The sequence below is a fragment of the Amblyomma maculatum genome, unplaced genomic scaffold (assembly GCF_055883805.1).
Source record: "Amblyomma maculatum isolate TAMU_Amacu unplaced genomic scaffold, ASM5588380v1 scaffold_13, whole genome shotgun sequence".
In the NCBI taxonomy this organism is placed as follows: Eukaryota; Metazoa; Arthropoda; class Arachnida; order Ixodida; family Ixodidae; genus Amblyomma; species Amblyomma maculatum.
In genome coordinates this window covers 30,348,574-30,372,293 of record NW_028146738.1, presented here as the reverse complement: position 1 = coordinate 30,372,293, position 23,720 = coordinate 30,348,574, and the positions used below count along the sequence as shown (strand labels likewise).

General features: G+C 46.8%; 1 protein-coding gene across 1 annotated transcript in view; it reads right to left on the bottom strand.

Annotated features, from left to right (window-relative positions):
- DCTN4-p62 (dynactin subunit 4) overlaps positions 1–23,720 on the bottom strand; it is a 102,904-nt gene that overhangs the window by 10,109 nt on the left and 69,075 nt on the right. The window contains exons 12-13 of the mRNA XM_084586076.1: positions 21,543–21,637; positions 406–481 (exon numbers count right to left, since the gene is read on the bottom strand). Coding sequence (XP_084442202.1) covers positions 406–481; positions 21,543–21,637 — 171 coding nt within the window. The remainder of the gene's footprint in view (positions 1–405; positions 482–21,542; positions 21,638–23,720) is intronic.

Genomic DNA, 23,720 nt, shown 5'->3' with positions numbered 1-23,720 from the left:
GGGCTTCATCTCAAGTGCAGCCATCCATGCAGGTGTTCACTAGATAAAATTACTTTGATTTGAACAATTTTCAGCAGCTTTCTTCAGGCCCCTTCGATAACTGAAATATTCAGCAATTTGAACATTTTTCCTGCTCCCTTGAAAAAAAATTTAACCAGAGTTTGCTCTAGCGATACATTAATTTTGTTTGATCACAATTAGGTTAACCCTGCTCATTCAGAACCTAATAAAAAAGGCCCACTTATGTTTGAATATAATACAAGTGTGGAGGTGCAAAACTAACAGTAAACAGTTCAATTAAAGCTAAATACCATTAAACTGTAAAATACATTCCATGAAATTATCTACATTCAACTTTAAAACAAAGGGGTCATTTTAAAACATGAAAAGCATTAGGCAACTCACAATCACAGCCTCCTCTTCAGATGGAATGACTCGAATGTAGAAACCTAAACTGTTGGCTTTGCGGAACGTCACCACACTGCAGCAGAAAAAAGACAGAACAAACATCGGAGATACAAACCATTGCAAAACTATGCCCATCCCATCAAGTGCTCTGCAAGAGCAAACAATTTAACTGAGCCACCACTGCACTAACTGCTTAACTTCCCCCTACATGGCAAGACACAATGAGCTAGTGCTAAGATTAAATTGTTAGCATTTGCATTAAACAGGATGGCACTAAAACCATATTGACTGGTGTGCAGATCATTTCTTCTTGCATCTGAATTAAACTGAGTGAGGAAACCTGCACACTTCTGCTAAAGTCATCAAAGAATAGCACCATTAGTTATGCTTATAACTTCAAGGCACATTCTCAAAGGCACGCCTGTACAAATGTTGACACTTTGAAACAGAACCCTCACTCAGTGATGGGCCATCAGGCTAAATGCTCTACTAGGTATTTTTCTTTTCCACTTACTAAAATTGAGAAATAAAACCTCAATACCACACCAACGGCTTACTGTGCTTCCAAACTGAAACAGCTGTAAAGGGCTTGGTTGGCTAATTACTGCATTGAATACTCCAGGGAGCTTAATTTTTCTCTCGAGCAAAGCAACAATAGAAAAGCTTTCTGAAAGACAAGTGTAAACGGGGCCTAATCCTCATTTCCTCAAACGTTTAAGTGAACATTCAGCATTTTCTCTTCTAGAGTTATTAACATCACTAGGTTCAGTGACGCCAGCACCAGGCACAAGCAACTGCCCCACTGGCCAGGTTACTACAGTCGAGCCCAGATAATTCGAAATTTGGTTATATCGAACACACGGAATATTCCCTTGAAAATTCTATGTAAAAGTAAAGGAAAGCTGCATCCTATATCGAACTCAATTTCACCGGTCGTTCAATATATCGAACTTTGCACCACGCATTGGACAGTGCGCCTTCCCCAAAGACGATCGCATCACCCTCGACAATTTGCTGCGTGACGTTTTCAAGCCACGCGCGGAAGAAAAGAGAGGGCACAGTTCAGCGACGGCTGGTCTAGGGCAGCTCTGCGCACTTTCCCCAAAGGCGCGCGCATCTGCAGTGATCGTTTGCCACCATGGAGGTAAAAAAAAACTTTTTTTATTCCATGTTTGCTGCGTGCCAGCACGTGACGTTTGCAAGCCATGTGCATGAAGGAACGAGAGGGAACCAATGCTGCCATGGTGTTCGGGAGAGGGGGAAAACGCAATAGAGCGAAGTGCAAGGGTGTGCCCCCACTTCTGCCGAGCATTATCTCTCCTTCCTCTCTCTTTCCCGGTCTTCATTTGCAACAGTACACATTACGCATGCACGGACAAGCCAGCTCAGCCTGTGGCAGACGCTTCTCCAGTGTGTGTTGTGAATAAGGAGGTTATAACCTCCTTGCTTATGAACGCTCTGCACGCGGCGGCTGATGTGTGATGTGTGTCTGTGTCATCGTGCTGAACATGTGTAAGCTACGGCGGCTGCGGACGCTAAGAAGCGGCAGATTTTTTTTTTGCGAGAGTTGCTCATCCTTGCCGTTATGCTGAATGTGCAACGTAGCATGCATATGCTATGGCGGTTGCGGACGTTAAGAAGTAGCAATTTTTTTTTCTTTTGCGAGAGCAGTCTTTACTTGTCGTGCTGAACGTGTGGCGCAGCGTAAGCTATGGCGGCTGTGGACAGTAAGAAGCAGCTTATTTTATTTTTTTTTCCCAAAAGTCTTCATTCTTGCACCTATAAATCAATGATAGCACATGGTCAGCTGCGATCATGAAACTGGCTTTTAGCATTGTTCACTTCAAACGACATTTGCAGCGATCACGCTTTCCAATGATTTTCTGGCAGTGGATTATGCCCGCCCCAAGCGCGGCGCGATAAGTGGAACCAGGCTTGCGCAATCAAGCCATCACGGGCACTCAGCCAAATTTGCTCCCTGCCACCGTAGGAGCTAACATCAAAAGTATAGTCAAAAGATAAATATGCCGTGACATTATAGCTGCAGAGCATGGCGCGCTGTCAATAAATTAGTTGTGGATGTGATGTTCGAAACGGAGGGACATGCCACCGAGCGCTTTTTTTTTTTTACAATTCTCAGGGGCAAAAGTGGGGAGTAGCCGGGTTCCTTTTGTGAGTGGGTTGAATACGCGACAAATACAGTATCATTTTTCACGATCACAAGTAGCGTCTCAAGTCAATTTCTGCATATCGAATTATCAATATATCGAACTATTTCGCGATCCCCTTCGTGTTCGATATATCCGGGTTCGACTGTACCCACAGTATGAAAATTCACAACACTGACTTCACCTGCACTCAACAACAACATTTACCGGCTGCCATTCTAGACTTAACTCAAAACGAATCATCCTTATGACAAACATTATTTCATTATTTAAGGTAAACTTCTAACAAAGCTGCAAAATTTTAACATTATAATCTCAAGGCCAATACAGTCATTCTTTAGGTGCATCATGTGCTTGGAGGAGGTCCCGTCAGCCAGTTTGTACCGGCATCATGTCAGTGCCTGGCATCGCCTCCAATCCACCATAAGAATCGGGGTACATTTTTGTTTAACTCCAACTGCAGGACCTTTCTCTTTGCCTCCAAAGTTACATGCGATGTTGGGCACACAAGATGGGCAGTTCCTTCAAGTGGTTTTCTCAATCAGTCAAGTTCGGCATGCTGGTGTATTCTGAACATACAGTCTAGACCGCTTATAACACATATCTGCACTATAAGCGGCAGTGCACTACAACCAAATTATATTTTTCAGGTCAGAAAACATGCCAGATGGATAGCTTTCCTCTCAAAAATGCCTCACTACTCGGTAAACTAAAAGCAACGAACTACGTCCGATGCCCGATTAGATTAGTTTAGCAAAATGCACGCAGCGTGACTGCAAAGACTACTGCTACAGCTACCACGGATTTGCATATGCACTTGTTATCAGCGCATGCCCAGTTCCGCGAAGATGGTCGCATTAACCTCTGCAGTCGTGCTGCATGTGGTATGCTAATATATCCCTGACAGAGGAATCCTCAATCATGTTTTGTGCACTGCTGTCGCAACCCATAACGTCACACCTCTGTTTTGCTTTGGCAGAACCACTTCTGTCTGTGAAAATACCACCTTGCATAAATCACTCGGCACACATGCAAAGGGTGCTAGCTGAACATCTGTTCCAGCGGTGGGTGCCCCATCGCTTCACAGTTCGTTGCCCTGCGAGAAATGCAACACTGCTGTCGCGCAACCGAACTTAAAGACACAACCACAACAAACATTTCTGCTCAATCTTTTACGAAAAGAGCGATGTGCGAGTGAAGAAAAGTATTAAAGAGATCACGCCGAAAAAAAGTGGTGCAGCAAGACAGGACCAATGCGTGAAAACTGAAGGAGAGAGAAAACGAGCAGTGAAAATGCGGAGTGTGCACTTGTGTCACACCCAAACACACGGTGCGATGTGATATGGCACACGGAGAAGCCTGGTGCCACGCAGGGAAATACACTTGCTGTTCAACACTATCACCGAACGAATTTCAAAACCACACTAAAGACGGTATTTTGCTTTGCACGGCTTCATAATAAACGGTATGACTATACACCACACTATTGGCTCCATGCATGCCACTAGGCACACCGCCGTCAGTGCTGTGCTCAGTGCCCCTGGTGGCCATTTCTGCATTTCGAGTGAGGTGGAGCCCAAAGCACACGTACAGAGAAGTCTGAAAACCATTTTTTTAAATTTCACAGTGCACCTACAATGTTGTCCATTAAAAAAAGCCAAGTACAACCTAGAGACAATTGCAAGACTATGAAATCTCATTCAAAGGCAATGTATTCTTAACCCTTTTGCTGTCACGAACGTACTGGTACGTTTTCGTGCGTCCCCTTCACAGTGTCACCGACGTACCGGTACGTTTTCTTTCGTGCGTTCATAACTTCATGCCTGAGTGCAAAGCTGGCGCACTTGGACAGGCTGCGCCATCTGTAATATCTTTCCCCAAGTTCGTATTTTTGCCCCACGTTGCATTGGTATGTATGTACTGAAGAGTATGGAGCGACCACGCCCATCCCCACCACCTTCTTTGCTGGGGGGTTGCGGTCGCTCCGTGCGCACTACTCTATGGTGCTAAGTGATCATGCGGCATGCGCATTTCACGGTCAAGGGTTATTCTGCTATCTGCTGCAGGTTTGCAGGTCTTTATATTTATTCTGTTGGCGTATCTGCTACAGCGCGTCACGTTCAGGGGCTCGCACCGTTGCTTCTCCACATGACTCGATCGCTGCTTTCGCTCTCACTTGCCACACCATTGCTTGCGGCTAGCAGCAGCAAAAGAGGTTGTTCTAGCCCCTTTCGACCTCCCTCTGTGATCTTGATTTCTTAACGTGCTATTTCTCTCCGTTGTGCGGGCCACTGAAAAGTGCGCCCTCCGTGCGTGCGGTTACTTTCGAATGGCTGTCCGCACAAGACCTTCGACTGTGGACTGGAGCGATGGCTCTCTTCATTATAATTACGAGCCGAATTCGGAATCGGACTCTCAAGAAGTATCGAGCAGTTTTTCGTATATTATCCTCACTTATTTAATTTATAATCAGGCTGATGATGATGATGATGATGTTAGTAAACAATACCTGCAGAACACTGAAATAAGCATATTTTGATGACTATGCTATTTGTATACCAATTATAATCAAAAATAAATCGCTATGCTCGTTTTCTAATATAGGGGACCCAAGCATCGCAGAGTGAACAGCGCCCTCTCCGACTAACGCCATGTAATTGGTCGGGCAGAGTGAATAGCTCGCCTGTAAACTTTCGTGTCTTTGCGGTTTCTGCACATGAAAGCAACTCGCTTTGCGCGTGCTCATGTTCTTTATCGCTCGCATTGTTGAAAGCTGCTTGCCCTGACCGCAGTCTACTCGTTTGCGCGCGCTTTTGGCGCGCTTGGATTTCCGTGCTGAAAGAAAGCTGTCTTCCGTGCACGCGCTCCTGCTTCTACTTTTCAAACTCGCGCTTGGACTAAGTGGTGTTTGAATCGAGTGTGCTGCAATGTACACGCTTCAATGTGGTTTTAAGAAATAGCCGACAGCGATGGCTATTTTCGCAGCACAAATGTCAAAAAGGGAGAGCTGTTGGTCAGCCATGTGCATTCTGTTGAACAGATTATAGAAGATAAGCTGTTATCATGAAGGCTAAGTGTGTGTCGCAGGTCAGCGACCACATTGTGTACAACGTGGGATTTGAGGCAAGTATTTCATTTTTATTATACCCATTTCATTAAGGCCCAGATTTTTAATGCGCATGCAACCATTTGATGCGCTGTTTGCTTTAATTTCTGAAGAGCTTGCAGATGTAATCTAGTTGGTGCCTATGAACTTAATTAAAGATACGTAGGTTCATTCGCATCTTAGGCGCACTTTTTGATATATGCCGATATGTTAATTTTGTTACAGATTGTCATGCAGTTGCATACTCAGAGCATTTTATACGTAGCTTCCACCTGATTAGAATGTGCATTCACATGTATACAAAGAAACATCAACCCTTCTGCTGCAAACGAGATATTTTCGCGTTTTAATTTTCGTGAATTGCATTCAGCTTCTAATAACTGGTCCCGCAACTGATTGAGTAATTTCAATTCCGCAGAGTAGATGAGACAGTTCTGGACAATATCTAAAAAAAAACAAATTTTCGCTGCGTGGTTATTTCTTCATTGTTCCTATAGCTTGTATATTGGTATATAACTGTTTTATTCAATCACTCACCCCGCCGCGGTGGCTCACGTGTTAGGGATTGCTGGTCATGGCGACGCGGGTTTGATCCCGGCCGCCGCTCGCTGGAGGCGAACTGCAATGAGGTCTTTAGAAATATACGCGCCCGTTAAATAACCATGGAAAGAGGGGGGGCGGGAAGTGAAATTTTTACAGGTCTCCAATACAGCGCCCCTCGTAGCTTTGTCCCGCTGAGGTGCACGTTAAACATCACAAAAGTAAACGAACATGTTCGCTCAATTGTATCCTTACTTACAGGTCATTTTATATATCCTGCCTTGTAGCTTCAGTGCCTGCTTCCTAAAGAAGAAACAATCTCCGTCTGAGCACGAGTTGTGAGGCAGCATCCTTGTACTCTTTTGTTAGTTTTGCTCCGCACGTCGTGGGTTCGAAATGATCCAAACGGCTTGTCTCTGTTATGTGACATGTTTCTTTGCAGCTAGCATGGACATGCCTTGAAAAGTGCCAGCTTGCGATTTCCCGTGCCAAGTGTACCTGCAAGGCACGAATTCAGGGGCGCTGCAAACATGCTGCTGCTGTGTGCTGTTTCATAAACTCCAACGAAGATGATCCCTGCAGAAGACCGGCACAACAATGGGGCAAACCCAGCGGCAAAAATCGGAAGCCCTCTTTAGAGAGCATCTGGGCCTTAATGAAATAGGTATAAGAAAAATGAAATACTTGCTTCAAATCCCACGTCGTACACGATGTGGTCGCTGACCTGCAACACGCACTTAGCCTTCACTATAACAGCGTTGTCTTCTACAATCTGCTCAACAGAATGCACACGGCTGACTACCAGCTCTGCCTTTTTGACATCTGCGCTGCAAAAATAGCCACCACTGTCGGCTATTTTCTTAAAACCACATCGAAGCGTATAGATTGTGGCACACTCGCTTCAAACACCACTTCATCCAAGTAAGAGTTCGAAAAGTCGAAGCAGGAGCACGTGCGCGTGCAAGACAGCTTTCTTTTAGCACGGAAATCCTAGAGCGCCAAAAGTGCGTGCAAAGCAAGTAAACTGCGGATAGGGCGCGTGCACACGCAAGCAGCTTTCAACGGTCAAGCACCGCATCAACACCGCACCCGACCAATGCTTCAAACTTTTATCGCTTGCGGAGGAGAGCGTGCTGCAGTCACCCAGCCAAACTTGAGGTTAGGCTCCCTATACTCGTTCCCTGAAACCAAGCCGACACAGGGGGTGCGTCACAGCCAGAAACGTCCAACAGAGAAAGGGTTAAAACATGGCAATATACAGTCGACGATTGATTTTTCGGACACCCATTTTTTCGGACATTTTTTCCGGCCCCAGGACATACCTTATAAAGTCAGTGTATTACGCGGCTCAAAATTTCGACACTCTAGGGAGGGCTATTCGATTTTTCGGACATTCCAAGCATCAGCCGGGCCAACTGCCACACGTTTTGAGTGATGTCGCCGCCATCTCGTTTCTTTACTTTTTCCTTCGATAGCCTCGAAACCGGTGCCGGCCTTGCGTGCTGCTCCTCAGCTAAACTGACGCTGGATTGAGGCTATATTATTTGCCTAGCAGCTTCTGCTTCCGGAACAACGTCGCTGCTCTCTGCCTAAGTGGTTTTTTTTTTCATTTAATTTGATCGCTTCGACTGCCTGTTCCTCTGTGTCTTCCTCCATGCTCTGTGTTTGCCGTGCGTTTCACGTGTGTTGCCGACCATGTCGAGTAGGCCTAGCCGTGGTCGTGCTGATGCGAGAACTACGTTCTGTCGCTACTGTGGCTCGCATTGAATTGAATTTCTTCAAGATGCTGTTTCTGAATTTTATAAGAAGTTTTTTTTTTCTTTTTTTCTTTTTTTTTTTTTTTTTGAAAAGGCACTCAACGGAGTTGGTGTTGTGATCCAGTGGTTGGTTGGTGCCTCGACAGTGGGAAAACATACTCTGTCGATTTGCTTGAAGCACTTAGTATACTCGCCGATGCGTGGAAGTCAGTGGCACTCACAACGATGCGCAACTGCTTCCGCCACACGGGATTTGTGCTGAATGACGAGTCCGCTGCCTTGGACGAGGAGAGCGTTGTCGAGCAGCTGTCAGGCAGTGAGCAGCTCATTGACGACCTTCGCATTGTCGAAATTCCATCGACCGCCTCGTTTTCAAAGTTCGCAGACGTGGACCACGAGTTGGAACTGTGTGCTGGGCTCACAGATGCAGAAATTAATCACCAAGTGCTCGCGGAGTCGGAGAGCGACGACGATGACTCACCTGCAGCAGCGCAGCCGACGCAAACTGAGGTGATGCAAGCGGTCGCAACCCTTTCGTCAGCTTACGATGACGCTACGACTCTCGCCAAAATTCAGGCAGACCTATTAGCATGGAAGCGGAGCATGGTGCAGAAAAGCATTCATGACTTTTTCCGGCCTCAAAGTCAATAATAGGCAATAAATTAAGCTTTTTTGGTGCACATTTATTTTTTCGGACTGCCCGATTTTATGGACCATTGCGAGTCCGAAAAATCGGTCGTCGACTGTATGCACATGGAAGTAGCGGCCAACACCAGACAGAAGCGTGGCCCATAGTTATGGGCACATCATCATCATCATCATCATCATCATCAGCCCGACTATACCCACTGCAGGGCGATGGCCTCTCCCATATTTCTCCAATTAACCTGGTTCTGTGCTAGCTGCATCCACTTGACCCCTGCGAACTTCTTAACCTCATCTGCCCACCTAACTTTCTGCCGCCCCCTGCTACGCTTTCCTTCCCTTGGAACCCAGTTTGTTACCCTAAGCGACCATCGGCACATGTGAATGCAAACAAAAAATATCGAACACTTGTAATTTCATCGTGCACACACGCAGGGAACCGTTCGTTCACAGTTGGCATATGTTTTGAAAAAACAGTGCAACAAAGTACACAGTGACATTTCAAAGCCATTTTTTTAAATTGGCTCAATAAGTCTGTTGTGAAGCCAGACGTGCACCCAACAGGCCCTCTGGTAGCCAGTGTGCTTCTCTGAATCGCACAAGTTTCTTGGGGAGTTCAATATACTGTCACATGTGCTACACTCTCTTCATACCATGGCCATTGAAACTGGTCAGCCTAGAATGTTCTATTTGAAAAGCAGCCCTCAAACGGCATTAAAAATGAACGAAAACAAACTGTGCACTATTGCAGACAACAGCGCAGACAATACCCCGGCTGCTTCTGCTCTCTGTGTGCGAGCCCCTATGTTTCTAAATATAACGGGGGTTCAGCCAGTCAGTTGCCCGACAAAATTCTTTCAAGGCGAGAACTTGGCTAAAGATGTTCAGCTTTTTTAATCCGGCCATGTTGACGACATGAGGAAACTTGTGACTGAAGTTGGGAGTTAAGTAGTGGTGCTACCTGTCACAGCAGGCCAATGACAATTACGACACGCAACAAAGGAAACAAGCAGGGTATTATACAGACTTGTCTCACTCCAAACAGCACATGTAAAAGATGGGAGCCTTTTACAGTCATTTTAAGAAAGCAAGGAATAAATCTGTGATGAAAATTACAGAAAAAGAATGTAACAAGAACTTTTTTTCTGACAGCTACCGAGCAAATGGAGCAGTTTGCTATCGCTTACGTGTCATGCTGCTCGAGAACTATTTTTCATGTCGACTGTACAGCATTCTAGGCTGTCTAGTTTCAACCACCTTGCTATTGAGCCAATAAAACGTGGCAGTATGTCGGGCTACAAGAGAAGGCTGTGCTGATCTGCAAGCACGAGCTGTTAGAGCACCTGTTCGGGTTGTGTCCCACATCTTAACATGCGCCTTTTATGCTGTTTTCAAAAAGTAGCTTCTAAATTATGTTGCATCTTTGCCATAGCCTTCTTCAAAGCACATACCAACTGTGAACTACCGTATTTGCACGATTCTAACGCGCCCACAATTGTAACGCACAGTAATACAGTTGAACCCGGTTATATCGAACCCGGATATATCGAATTTTGGTTATATCGAACTCACGGAATATCCCCTTGAAGATCCCATGTAAAAGTATAGGAAAGCCGCGTCATATATCGAACTCAATTTCACCAGTTGTTCAGTATATCAAACTCCGCACCACGCACTGGAAAGTGTGTCTTCCTCAAAGACTATCGCATCATCCTTGGCCGTTTGCCGCGTGATGTTTTCAAGCCACGTGCGGAAGGAATGAGAGGGGACAGTTCGGCGACGGCTGGTCTGGGCAGCGCCGAGCCCATTCCCCAAGGGCGCACATCTGCAGTTATCGTTTCCCACGCGTCAACACATGACGTTTGCAAGCCATGTGCATGGGTGTGCCCATCCTTTTGCCGAGCCATCTCTCTCCTTCAGCACGCGCTACGCATGCACCAAGCCAGCTCAGTTTCTCCAGCGTGTGTTGCGAACCCTCTGCGCGCGGCGGCTGACGTGGCTATGGCGCCTGCTGACATTAAAAAGCGACAGCTCTCTCTGTTTTTTTTTTTTTGTTTTTTTTTTGCGAGTCATTCTTTCTTATCGTTGTGCTGTTAGGACGTTAAGAAGAGGCAAATTTTTTTTTGGGGGGGGGAGGTTCTTTTTTTTTTTTTGCGGGAGTCATTTATCCTTGCATGTATGAATCGACGAAAGCACGCGGTCAGCTGCTGCTATCATGACGCCCACCTCGAGCACGGCGTGATAAATCGAACCAGGCTTGTGCAATCAAGCCATCACAGGCACTCTGCCAGGTTCGCTCCCCCCCACCGCAGGAGCTATCAAAAGATAAACGTGCCCCGACGTTATCGCTGCGCAGCATCTTGGCACGCTGCCAAGAAATGAGCTGTGGATGAGACGATCGAAACGGAGTGACGTGCGCCCGACATGCAAGCGAAAACGCTCGCGATTTCTGCCGTGGCGACAAAGAAACCTTGTTTTGAGCTGCCGCGGTGGCTCGAGCAGCGAGAGGGACGCAGTTCCAACAAGTTTGAAATTTTTCGCTCTGTCGCTGCCGCTCGTCGCTGAGATCGCTCAATCGCTTGCATGTGAGCGAGCTGGCCTTAACGCATTTTTTTTTAAATAAATTTTCGGTGCAAAAGTGGAGGGTGGGTTCATTATGCGAGTAGGTTGATTACGCGACAAATACGGTATCGTTTTTTCGCATCTTAAGTGCCGTCACAAACCGATTTCTGTATATCGAATTATCGATATATCGAACTATTTCGCGATCCCCTTCGAGTTCGATATATCCGGGTTCGACTGTATTTAAGGCCCGGAAACCACAAAAATAACTTGGCACCCATTCTACCGCACACACTGAATGACGCAGTCAGCAAGCATCTGAAAGTTGCCTAAAACATTTAATCGAACTCAAGAACACAAATCGGAACACACGAACACAACAACGAGATGGGAACATCATAGTCTACTCGCCGTCAGAGTCGGAAGACAGCTCTTTTTCACTGTCCACCGACCACAAATGGTCATCGTGAACGCATGTCTCCGGGACATCTAATGCACGGGACGCTGCCTGGTTCTCCTTACAGGATTATTTTCCGCTTAAACGACGTCTCGTAATGAAAGCGTCGTTACCTTTTCATCTTGTCACTGTGCTTTGGGTGAATGCACGAATCCAACGCAGCTTCTGGGTACACCAGCGAAACGGAACGTTTGCGAAAAATGGCGATCAAAATGATGGATCCACTCACGGATGGATTCGGCTCAAAACGGCTTGCTGGTACTGATGGCAATGCGGCTGGCTATCGTTCATTGAGCTATTGTAACGCGCACATATATTTGAACGCTATTTTTGGGAGAAAAAGGTGCGCGTTAGAATCGTGCAAATACGGTAATAGCTGCCTACTTCAGTGCACGGTGAAACGAGGCAAACCGAGTGTTTTTGTTCCTGTGGGTCACACTTTCGTCCGATGCCAGCGGCCAGAGTTGACTCCCAAGTGCACATATTGCAATGTTTTAAAAATACATTACCTTTGAAATGAGGTTTCATACTTTTGCAAGCCCCCCCAGGGTGGTGCAGTGGTAAGATGCCCAACTACTGTGCCGGAGTTCCCGGGTTCGAACCCGACCACGGCGGCTGCGTTTCGATGGAGGCGAAACAAAGTGGCGTCCGTGTGCTGTGCGATGTCAGCGCACGTTAAAGATCCCCAGGTGGTCGAAATTACTCCGTAGCCCACCAATACGGCTCCTCTTTCTCTCCATCCACTTTCACTCCCACCTCCCTCCCTTCCCTTACGGTGTGGTTCAGGTGTCCACAGAGCAAGTGTGACAGATACTGCGCCTTTCCCTTCCTGTGAACCAATTATTATTATTATTATTATTATTATTATTATTATTATTATTATTATTATTATTATTATTATACTTTTGCAACCTGCTCTAGGGAGTGCTCGGCTTTTCTTCACGAAGGAACAATGTCACTCACAGGTACACTGTGAAATCATAAAGATGCTTTTAAAACATTTATTTACATATAGTCCTATGGGGCACCATACAGAAAGTTGGGCAAGTTGGATGAGATGCATGGCTATCCTCCCGGACAAGTGTTTGTGGCTATGCAGCCAAACCTACAAAGCCAAAACGCATCAGCTCACTGCAAAGCAGAATATAGTCCCTTGATAAATTACACAAATCGTGCTCTGAAATATTGTATCATTACAGAAATGTCTATGCTGTTATTACGTTAAGATTCTACTACAATATAGGCCAGTACAACATTAGTGCTGTGCATTTTAAAATCAGTACACGACACCGTGCAAACGGGATGGCTGCGCCATCTGCCGGGAATCTTTCAAAGTGTACATCAGCTGCTCCTGCGGCATCTATCCGTCAGTTTCTGAGCGCTTGTGTAATGCGCTTGCTTCGGCAGCGTCAGTAGCTCATGATATTCTAAGGCGGGAGGCTACCCTTGAACACCAACTTTTTTATTTCTTGAGATATTTAAATGAAAGTTTCAGAGTATGCTCATAGTACACACATTTGAAGAACTACTAAGTTTCATGGAGCTGGGCTCATCAGTTCTCAAGTTAGAGGAGTATATAAACATAGTTTACATAGGTCCCTAGGGGCAGGCCTTGAGAATTTACAAAATGTGCTAGCAGTGTGAAATTTGTTATGGTCATTCCTGGATAGTTTCCTCCCTTTTTCCAAATTTCCTCTCTGAAAAATTTTAGTACCGCCCCAAATTTAGTGTTAAAATTTACACCTGACTTAACAATATTCTAATCGACTGCCCCTATTTACACATGAAATATTTTGAAAAAAACCGAATTGTCTTGCCCTCAGAAATTTCCTTAGGTATGTAACAAAAAAACCTCATGAAAATCCAATAAGCGATTCTTGAGATATGACTTTCCCGGAGAAAACGAAATTGATTCTGAGAAAACGGCTCTCAAAGATTGAGAGAACAAAAACTTTTTCGTTTCTCAAGTTATCATGATGAAATTCTCAGGACAGGCTCATGACATGAATTAACAAAATTGTCAGAGCGAAATTGACCATAGCCAACGACCTCACTCTACCCACTCGCTTTGGCCAGCACAAAGGTCAACAAGACACTTCGCCAGACTTGACACTAGTGTCTCATCCCAGTGAGATCCTATGGTCACGGGCTGATGATGTCATGGGCAGTGATCATTATCCCGTGGTGGTCTCATGGGCTCCTCGAAGGCGAAAGTCATTACAGCGACAACAAGACCGTCGAATAGAGGAGCACGTCTCATGGGACGATTTCCGTAGGATGCTCGGTGAGGTGAACGTTCCCACAGGATTAGACGAGCTCATCACTCAGATCACTGATGCCAAGAAGAAAGCTACAACGAAGCTTTCAGTCAAATTTGATGCCCCAAAGCCGGACTCTCACCTTTTGCGTCTGTGGAATCGTAGGCTTCGTGCTCTCAAGGCGTATCGCCGATCAGGCCGGACATCCCATCGGAGGCGTGCTCTCGCTCGCATTAGCCAAGAAGCTGAGAAGTATACTTTGCACCTCGCTCTCCAAGACTGGCAGCTGCTGTGCCACTCACTCAATGAAACAGTTAACTTGTCGAAGGCCTGGCACATATTTCGAGCTATCCTTGGACGCAAGAAGCCGATTTCCCCTGCCCAAAGTATGGCCCTGAAACTGAACGTCTCCCCAGCAGAGTTAGCTCTACAAGCAGGGAAGGTATTTTTTCCCCAACCTGAAAATGCGGATGCCTTACCTGCGGACCCCTTATCAGGCACATTAAACGAATACGACGTTCCCTTCACATTAGACGAACTGGAGGCAGCACTTTATGACTCCAATCACAATAGCGCCCCAGGACTGGATGGTATAAGCTACTCAACACTTCTGAACCTTCCCAAGTCACACAAACTTGCCCTGCTGAAAGAGATGAACAAATACTGGGCCGACGGTGATCTTCCTCTTGCTTGGAAGAAGTCAGTGGTAATACCAATTCCAAAACCTGGCAAGCCAAGTCGAACATTACAAGACCTCAGGCCGATATCGCTGACGTCCAACCTTTGTAAGGTCACGGAACGCATGGCTCTAAGAAGACTTGAATGGTACTTAGACAAGTACAACGTCCTGTCTCCTATGCAAGTAGGTTTTCGTCGAGGGCTCTGCGCCGAAGATATTCTCAGAAGGCTTCATAAGGACGTTCTCGCATACCATAGCAGCGCACAGCTCCGAGTGGTTGTTGGGGTTGACGTCAAAAAGGCGTTTGATTCCGTGCCTCACTCGACCATACTTCGCCGGCTCCAGGAAGTGGGGATAGGCGGCAACCTCTACCGCTTCGTGAAAGCCTTTCTTGCAGAAAGAACCTTTTCAGTAATGGTTGGAGATACTCAGGGTGGTTGGCAACGCAACCAAACAGGTGTCCCCCAGGTGTCTTATCACCGGCTCTCTTCAATACAGCTATGTCAGGTCTCCCGCCAATGCTGTCGTGATACCCGGTCTCAATTTCGCCGTGTATGCGGACGATATATATAACGCTGTGGACCAATTCAGGGTCCCCTGCAGAGCAAAAACAAGCCCTACAGACAGGCCTCAATGCCGTCCATGAATACATTGAGAAGTGGGGAATGAAAACCTCTCCGGAAAAAACCGAGTATGTGGTTGTCATAAACGGCCCGCGGGTACGAGCCGAGGCAGAACGCAAACTTATCTCTCTTCATTTAGGGCACTCGGTTATTTGCCGGAAACCAACAATCCATATACTAGGCATGCTTATTGACGAGGATGGAGGAGCCAAAAGCTGGCTTCATAACACGATGCTTAGCTGTCATCAGGCTTTACACCTAATGCGCCGCGTCTCTGCGCGTGGATGGGGAATCAAGGAGGTGGGGCTCGGTCAGACGGCATTAGCACTCATAACATCGAAAATCCTTTACGCATATTCGTACATGCGACTTAACGCGACCCAACGCCTTCAGCTTGAGCGAATCAATCGCAAGGCGATGCGCCTAGTTACTGGTCTGCCACAGTACTGCCCAGTAGTGAACCTACACGCATGCAGCAATATTAATGCCCTTCAGGATCTGGCAGAGCAGCAATTGCAAGCCCAGCGAGTCCGTCTCTCCACAACGGCAGCTGGCCGACAGATCCTGCAGGCATTAGGCTACAACGTTGACAATTTAGAGCCACTTTCGTCCACCACCCCACCATGGGAGTTGATTGACTTAGTAATGGTATACCATTACCAAAGAATATGAGTTCGGCTAATCCTCAAAGGCGCAAAGCTGCCGCCAAACGTCATAGGAAGATGTCACACAAGCTAGCCCAGGAAGGAGCTATCTAACTATACACAGACGCCGCTCAGTTTCAACACTGCGCAGCTATAGCTTGTCACAACTCTGTGTCAGATACCTCGGTAGTGCAACGGCTTTCCGAGGAACACACTGTTACTAATCTCGAACTCATTGCCATACGACTTGCCATTACTCGAATAGTAGCAAGACAGGATCGGGCTCCGTGCACCTACCATGTTTACACAGATTCACAAGCAGCGTACACTGCATGCCGTGCAGGGGGAGCAGACTATGCCATTCTGAACACTATTCGAACACAAGCCCGTCGCCTGAGAGAGGAGGGCTACACCTTAATTATCAAATGGATTCCTGCACACGAAGGAATCACTGGAAACGAAAAGGCACACCAGGCAGCGCGCGCAGCAGCTCTTTCCGCACCTTTGCCTGGATCCACATTCGTTTCTGCTTCGTGGCCCCCTGAGGACGTTACGCATCCGTCGTCGCCTCATATGGATAGGGCGGAGACATGGCATCGAGCACGACGCTATCGTCGAAGCATACTCCAGCACTTGGCCAACCCTGAGCAACTATATCGCCGCCCAGATAGCTCATTCCGGAGAGTGGAGGCAGTACTCCTTCGCCGAGCCCAGACTGGTCAGCTTCTGTCACCCGCGAAGCTGCACCTCATAAACCCGCAGGTATACCCTTCTCCTCAGTGCCCGACATGCCCGGCCAGAGGCACGGCCGAACATCTCCTGTGGAGCTGCCCTACTTTTGACGCAGTACGGGAGAGAGCACTCAAGTCCCCGGGCAGGCTTCGACCTGCAACCCTGCAGGCATGGGTCGATCCCCCATCGCACATCGGGCTATGAGACGCAACCCGGCTCTGGCGAACTTTTCTTTCTTACTTCAAGGAAGAAGAAGGACCAGGCCATTACTTCACGAAGCCGACCTCGGGACAACCCTACCTCGAGGAAGAAGTGGACACCAGTCCCTCATATCTATCCCAACCTTCACCCCCACCCCCACCCATACCCTCACCCCCACCCTTAACCGCTCCCCCACCCCTACATCCATGAAGCAAATTAGTTCTGCCGCAAGGTAAACGCCTACCGTAAGCAGAAATAAAGACGTAATAAAAAAAAGAAACAAATGAAAAACCACCAAGTTTCATAGAATTGTGCATGCTAGTTCTCAAGTTACAGAAGCATATCAAATTAGTTCGAATAGGTCCTTTATACCAGGCCTGGAGAAATTGCGAAAGGCACTGGCATTGTGCAATTTGTCATGCTGATTCCTAGATAGGTTCCTCAGGGCAAGACAAAGCCCTTGCTGAAAAATAGCATAGCACTGGATTTTTTGTTATCAATTAGACCTATGTTGATTAATCAAATTAATTATGACAAATTCCAGGCATAATATTTTGAATCGTGGGCTTGCCTCGCCCTCAAAAATTTATTCAGGTACAGTCGAGCCCACTTATAACGACCCTACTTAAGACGAACACTCGCTTACCACGAACATGTCCGGTGTGACCGCCAAAATACACATTAGGGCTATGGTGCTCCGTCTCGGCTACAACAAACATTTGTGCGACTAGCCGATCGGCTACAGCGAATGCCTTGGTGCCGCGGACCACTTTCCACACGCTGAGATCCGTCGATCCTGTGCTCTGCAAGTCACGAAAATCGGCATTCCCGATTCTTCCCCGCGGTATTTCGCCCAAGGCATGATGGGCGGCCCAGACGCAGCAAGCGGCTTCACTTCCCGATTTATCTCTCACAGCATCTCGCCGGAGGAACGAGGCGCGGCCCAAACGTAGCAAGCAACTTCCCGGGTTATCTTCCGTGGCATAAGTGCCGAAACGAAAAAAAAAGAAAGCTAGCCAAGTCTGCACTGAATGCGTGTCGCATCTCGAGGCATCGTGAGCAACCACGCAACGTTTAACACATTGCACGAAACCGTTCAGAGGGCACGACGAGAGATCGTAAATCCGGCGATCGCAAAAATGGCGAAAGGCGAACAGAACGCACGACAGCCAACAACGACAGCAAGCAAAAAGGCGGAGCAGACGACGCGGGGAGGTAGCCGGCGGAGACCGACGTGTCAGCGGCCACAGCAGCCAATAGTAATCGCCTGATCCCCCGCGTTCTCGTGGAGCGCGCGCTTTGCCCAATCGCAGCCTTGAATTCGAGCGCGGGAAACTCGAAAGCCGCCACGAGGCTCCCAATCGGAAGCAAGCCACGCCTCGACCGTGCCGCCGTCGCCACTGCCGAGGGTGGCAGAAGACAGCGCAAGAATTCACAAACAAAACAAGACCAAGATGGTGGCGCTCAGTTCAGCGGGGGAGGAATGGCACGCGCGCAAAGGTTGGAAATTTTCGGCGCTTGCCTACTGCTCCGCGGCTGCCGCCGCTTGTTAAATAATTAATTTCAAGTATTTCTACGGCGAGTTGGGCATTGATAATTACAGAAATGGTAGTTTATAAGACATACTACCGGAATATATAATGTTAGAAAAATCGTCTGTTTCACGATTTTTCGGTTTTCAAAGGTCGCGTCCCCACTTAACCGTGAATATACCCTCTCTTAGACCTTAAGTAGTCTGAAGAAAGACATTTATGCGTCGTCGGAGGCCCAGAAGCCATTATTTCAAGCAAAGGCGGAACTGAAACCGAAACCACACCTGAGGCCAGATATGCAAGAACTACATGTTGTAGTAACACCATGACGAAAGCTCCGCCACCGTAGCCTTGGCTCCATAGCCAGAAAAACTTATCCGCGAGTATAGTAAAACGTGAAAGGAAATGTGGACGGCATACAGACAAAGGACGAGTTAGCTCCTGTCCATGTCTTTTTCTGCGTGTCGTCCGCATTTTGCTTTCATGCTTTACCAGCCATCCACTGTGTATCTGGCACTCACAGATATATGTGGCATTTTAAAATGTATGAGTGTGCTTTGCAGTCCGTACTAACTAGGTCATGAAAAACAATACTCAAAGCGAAATCCACCATTCTAAGTAAGCTAACCTGACAAGACATAGCAGCCATCAAAAATTACCAGTGACCATAACAACATGAACCAACAAGATAAACAGTGGCCTCTTCTGAGTGTCATGACTCTGCAGTGACTACTATGCAGAGGAGCTGTGTCGGGGGCAAAACTAACGACCCCCCTCCAAGTTCTGAACCATGCCGCACTGCATGCAGCGGCAGGCGCAGCCTGGCAATGCATTCCTGGTGTTGAGACCTGTGCACTGGGCCTGTGACCCCAGGAGGGCATCGTGCATTTAAGGAAGTTCAAAATTTTCGACAGCAATGCCTTCCATTTACTTTCTATGCATCTGTATATTTTACAAATGTATGTGATGCATGCAAAACGTAATAAAAAAAAAACACTATTTGCCACAGAAGGATGTGTCAGGGACTGATCAAAGTATCCATACATGACTCCACAAAGAATTTGGCTTGCCTAAAACCTAATATACAGCCTAATATAATATCTCTAAGTCCAACTCTCCTAATTCGAAATCCCAAATAAATCAGAGTTTCTGCGGTCCCGTAATTTCTGATGTAAATTTAACCGTACAATTCAAAGTAGCCGCCTGCATCAGCCCTGTTAATTCAAAGGTGTTCTGGCATGCTCAATCCCGATTACCAATGAAGCAACAACACCACGGATCCGCGAAGTGCAAGGCGATGCTTATGCTTGATAGCACCCCAAACCTGCAGCTCCCAGCACAGAAAACCACTTTGCAGTAGCGTTTAGTGGCCACCAAAGTGCGACCCTGCAGAAGTGGAGACGTGCTTCACTGCAACATTCCCTGGCAGTGCGCAACATCGACCTATACAGTTTATTTTAATGGTGCGTCATGGCTCAGAGGGTCAATGGACCATACCTACTCACGTAATAAACCCACTGGCACAATGAACCTACCCCACATCTTACACCGTTGAGAGTTAAAGAAAAAAAAGTTCTTCCTTAACGTTTTTCTTTATTTCGTGCTGTCATCGTTGCAATCCACAGCCAATTACTTGGCAAGGCACCAAGATGCTGCTCAGCAATAACATCACAGGATGTTTACCTTTTGGTGTTAGCTCCTACGGTGGGCACACGTGAAGGGAGGAGTGGGGGGGGGGGGGGGGGGTGTCAAATTTGGCAGAGTGCCAGTACTCTTGACAGGAGTGTTCAGTTTGTCCGGTTGTGCAAGTTTGTTGGTTTTCAGTACATTTGTTATATCACGCCACAATTGGGGCAAGCGCTGTCCACTTCCACAAAATCGTTGAAACACGAGATAGCAGCGAGCGACACTAAAAAGCCAGCGTTTGCGGCTGATCATGTGCTTATGGGTGTATGGAAGGATCAGCTAGAAGGACATGCCCAGTGCGTTCTCGCAATACAATATTTGCCTGGCCAGATTTTTTGCCGTGTTCGGTTAAATTGAAAACCTGGTTAATTCAAAAATTTTTCTTAGTCCTGATAACTTCAAATTAACGTGGTTTTACTGTACGCTAAATAAGGTGCAATTTCTTGCTCTCTCGTTATCAGTTCACTTTACCTGCTGCTGCAAATGCATCACTTTTTTCTGCATCTATTTTTCGAAGTTAGCCAGTCCATGAACGTATACTGGGCCAAAAAGCAGGTGAAATAACTGCGCACTCCTTTCTCCCTTCACTTCTTTCAGAGCAATCTATGGGAAATATTCAGTTTTGAATATCGATCCAATTTGGTCTCAGCCGAAATAGCTCTGTCATGGATACATGTCTGCCAGCTTGAACATATCTCAAAGCAACCGTCTTACACGGCAAAGTAAAGTGTGGTGACGCCTGTCTTGCCCGCAACAAGTAATACTTTTGCTACAACAGCTGTGACCGTGCGGGGCCATTGCAGTCAGTTTGGTTTCCATCAACAGAGCAAAAAAATTCCACCAGACGATTACAACATTCAGTAATGTGAAATCTGAGCATAGCTGTTAAAGTATCTGAACCCCAAGTGAGCGCACACAGAACAGCCAGTGCGAAACAATGGCGGCGCCTGGCCTTGGACAGCCTTGGCTTCAGTGGCGGACTGTGCACTTCGCAGCAGCTACTGCGAGCAAAAGCTTACAGAGTGTGCTACAATCCACCACTCTGCCCGCACCCTCCCCCTACTCCATTTTCTTTACGCTCCTCCTCCACATTCCTCCTCACTCTCTCATCTCCTGCCAAACCCTCTCCTTTAAATTTTCACTCCTCTCTCCTTCCCGCCTTCCTCGTCATACTGTCCTCACTTTCTTCCTACTTTAAATTTTTTTTTTATTTTTTTTATTTTTTTTTTTTTACAGCTTCGCTCATCGTTTACACTGCCAGTTACACCCCCATTACCGCCGACTCTCTGCCAAACAATAGTTGCCTAAGAGCTGTGCTATAAAAGTTGCTGATAACATATGCTCATCAAAGGTACAGCAACCTTGCTTGTTAGCACAAAAAAACTAGGCTAATTTAACTTCCCTGCCTGAGAAAGAGTGGCTAAAAATTTCCTCCATTCTCTGTATTTCATCTGTCCCTTTTTTTTTTTTTTCAAAGATAACAAGCTGCCTGTCATCCTCCCGCCTTTCAGGTCGCCACACCTTACACTGGAGAGTCACGCTACCTTGGATCATCCACAAAGATGCTTTCCGTGGAGTCATCAAACTCTGCAGTGTCGTCCCTTGCTGGCAGCGTAAACTCGCACACAGGCAGCACCACCTGCAGGTTGCAGCCATAACCACTCAGCAACACACACAACAAAATCAACACAAGAGTAAAAAAAGAGGTCGGACCACTATAATGTGTTCAATGATACTGTCATTTCTTTTGCTGAAAAGTGATTATACCCTACCGATGAGAGATCAACAGGTTTCTATCTCAGCATGAAGAGGCTAAGCAGAAAAACAAAATTTGTTTGATTTGCATGTTTAGCTGTTAATTTAAGACATAAGGCCCTCTCACTGACAGCCAACATTGACAAAGTGCAACCTGCAGCTTAACACTGCCTTGTTAGAATTATAACCATTTGTTTCCAGCCGAGAAAGCTGGCGATTTCTGCACTGCCTGTTCAGCAGTACAAACTAGCAAACACAGTAAACTAACTGCCAGCAACGTTTACAAAAAGTGTGCACCATCTTTCTGCAAAATCATAAGCTGAAAAATTTTGATATCTCAGGCTTGTTTGATATAGCCAAGCATCAAAAAGCTGATTTCGTTTACTGTAGTGGTTGATCTGCAGAGCAATGGACACCACAGACCATGGAGCATGGCTATCAGCGGCTCCTTCTTTAGGAGCACCCTACTATAGTACCTAATCAATGCATATTCAGTATCTCTCCTGACCTGTAATACTTCACCAGTGGGATTCGCATAAAGAACCCCGAGGAGCACTTTCAGCAGCACCACACCTCTACCAATTCGCCTTAACTTCTGACGACTTGAACATAGCACAATGGGTGACCCAGTAGCTTCTACCAGCAATTGGCACAAGCGAGACCTCAGAAAAGAGCATGCCACCGGCAGTTGTCTTATTTAACACTAAGCAAACGATTGGTATACCGCTACGTAAAAAGATACACATGACCCACTAGAGGGCCTCATCAATTTTTTTACTGTACAACTATACTTGTTGCCATTCAGGACATTACAGTATGCCAACCATGCTGCAGAAAAAGATTCTGTCAGTCAGTAGACTATTTTGCCCCTGTAACATAGAAAAAGAGAAAAAAAAAGGAACATGGGGAACATCCAACGCTCCGCCTGTACTGACTGTACTGTGTATGACACAATACAGTCAAGGCCACTTATTACAAACTTGAAAGTCACATGGATTTTGTTCGTTGTATTCGAGGTTCATATTAGGTGGGCTTTCCTTATATCAGCCAAAAAATGCATACATCTACAAAAATGACGTTTGTTAAAAGCCACGGACCGCTTTTCTAGGGGTGTGCGCTTGAGAGAAGCTCCGTAAACCCCGCTGCACCCTCAATCCCCGGTGGGCCCAAACTCAGTTTCGAACCTCGCAGTCTGCAAAGCTATAAACAAACAAGCCCCAAGCTTCGATCAACTATTGCAGATCGCCTCTGCAAAATATTGCAGCGATGCGCGAGCTGGAAATGCAGCAAAAATGCGAATCAAAGCGCTTCCATGCTCCCCTTAGAAAGCCAGTTTCCCTGCTCTCTACTTTGGCGGCCAATCCTGAATGGTGATGCCAATGCGCAGGATGGCATCAGGTCCATCTCACTGAATGACGGGTGAAGGGTGGACGAAAACCACTGATTGTGCGAGCCACTCGCTGCACGCCCCTCCCTGCTCCAAGGCCATTCTGTGTACTACGCTGCTCCTAAAGCCTCCCAACAGACACCATGCTTCCCGCAAAATGCGGAGGAGGAAGGAAGGGGAATTTGGCTTGTAGAAGCTAGCTAGTCTGGCAGGAGAGGGAAAACCTTCTGACAGGGAACGGAAGGGGAGAAACACCCCATAATCAGTTGAGTGCGGCGGCTGTAACTGTGCAACGAAATGTTAGCTGCTCTTTTAAAAAAAATGTTAGCTGCTTTGCATTCCAGGGGCGAAGCCTCACAGTCAATGGGGAAGAAAATATTTTAGACCGGAGGGTGGACTGTGGCCCTTTGAAGACTCTCTTGCGGACGTCTGCTTTTCCAAAAGAAGACACTATCAAGCCACTTTCCAAACTCTCCAGCATGATCATACGCTTCTGGTAGAAGCACAACCTGGGGACCAACCGGTTTAAGAACGTGGTAATAGCACAGCAAATGAGCTGTTCACAGCACCTCGAGGTAGT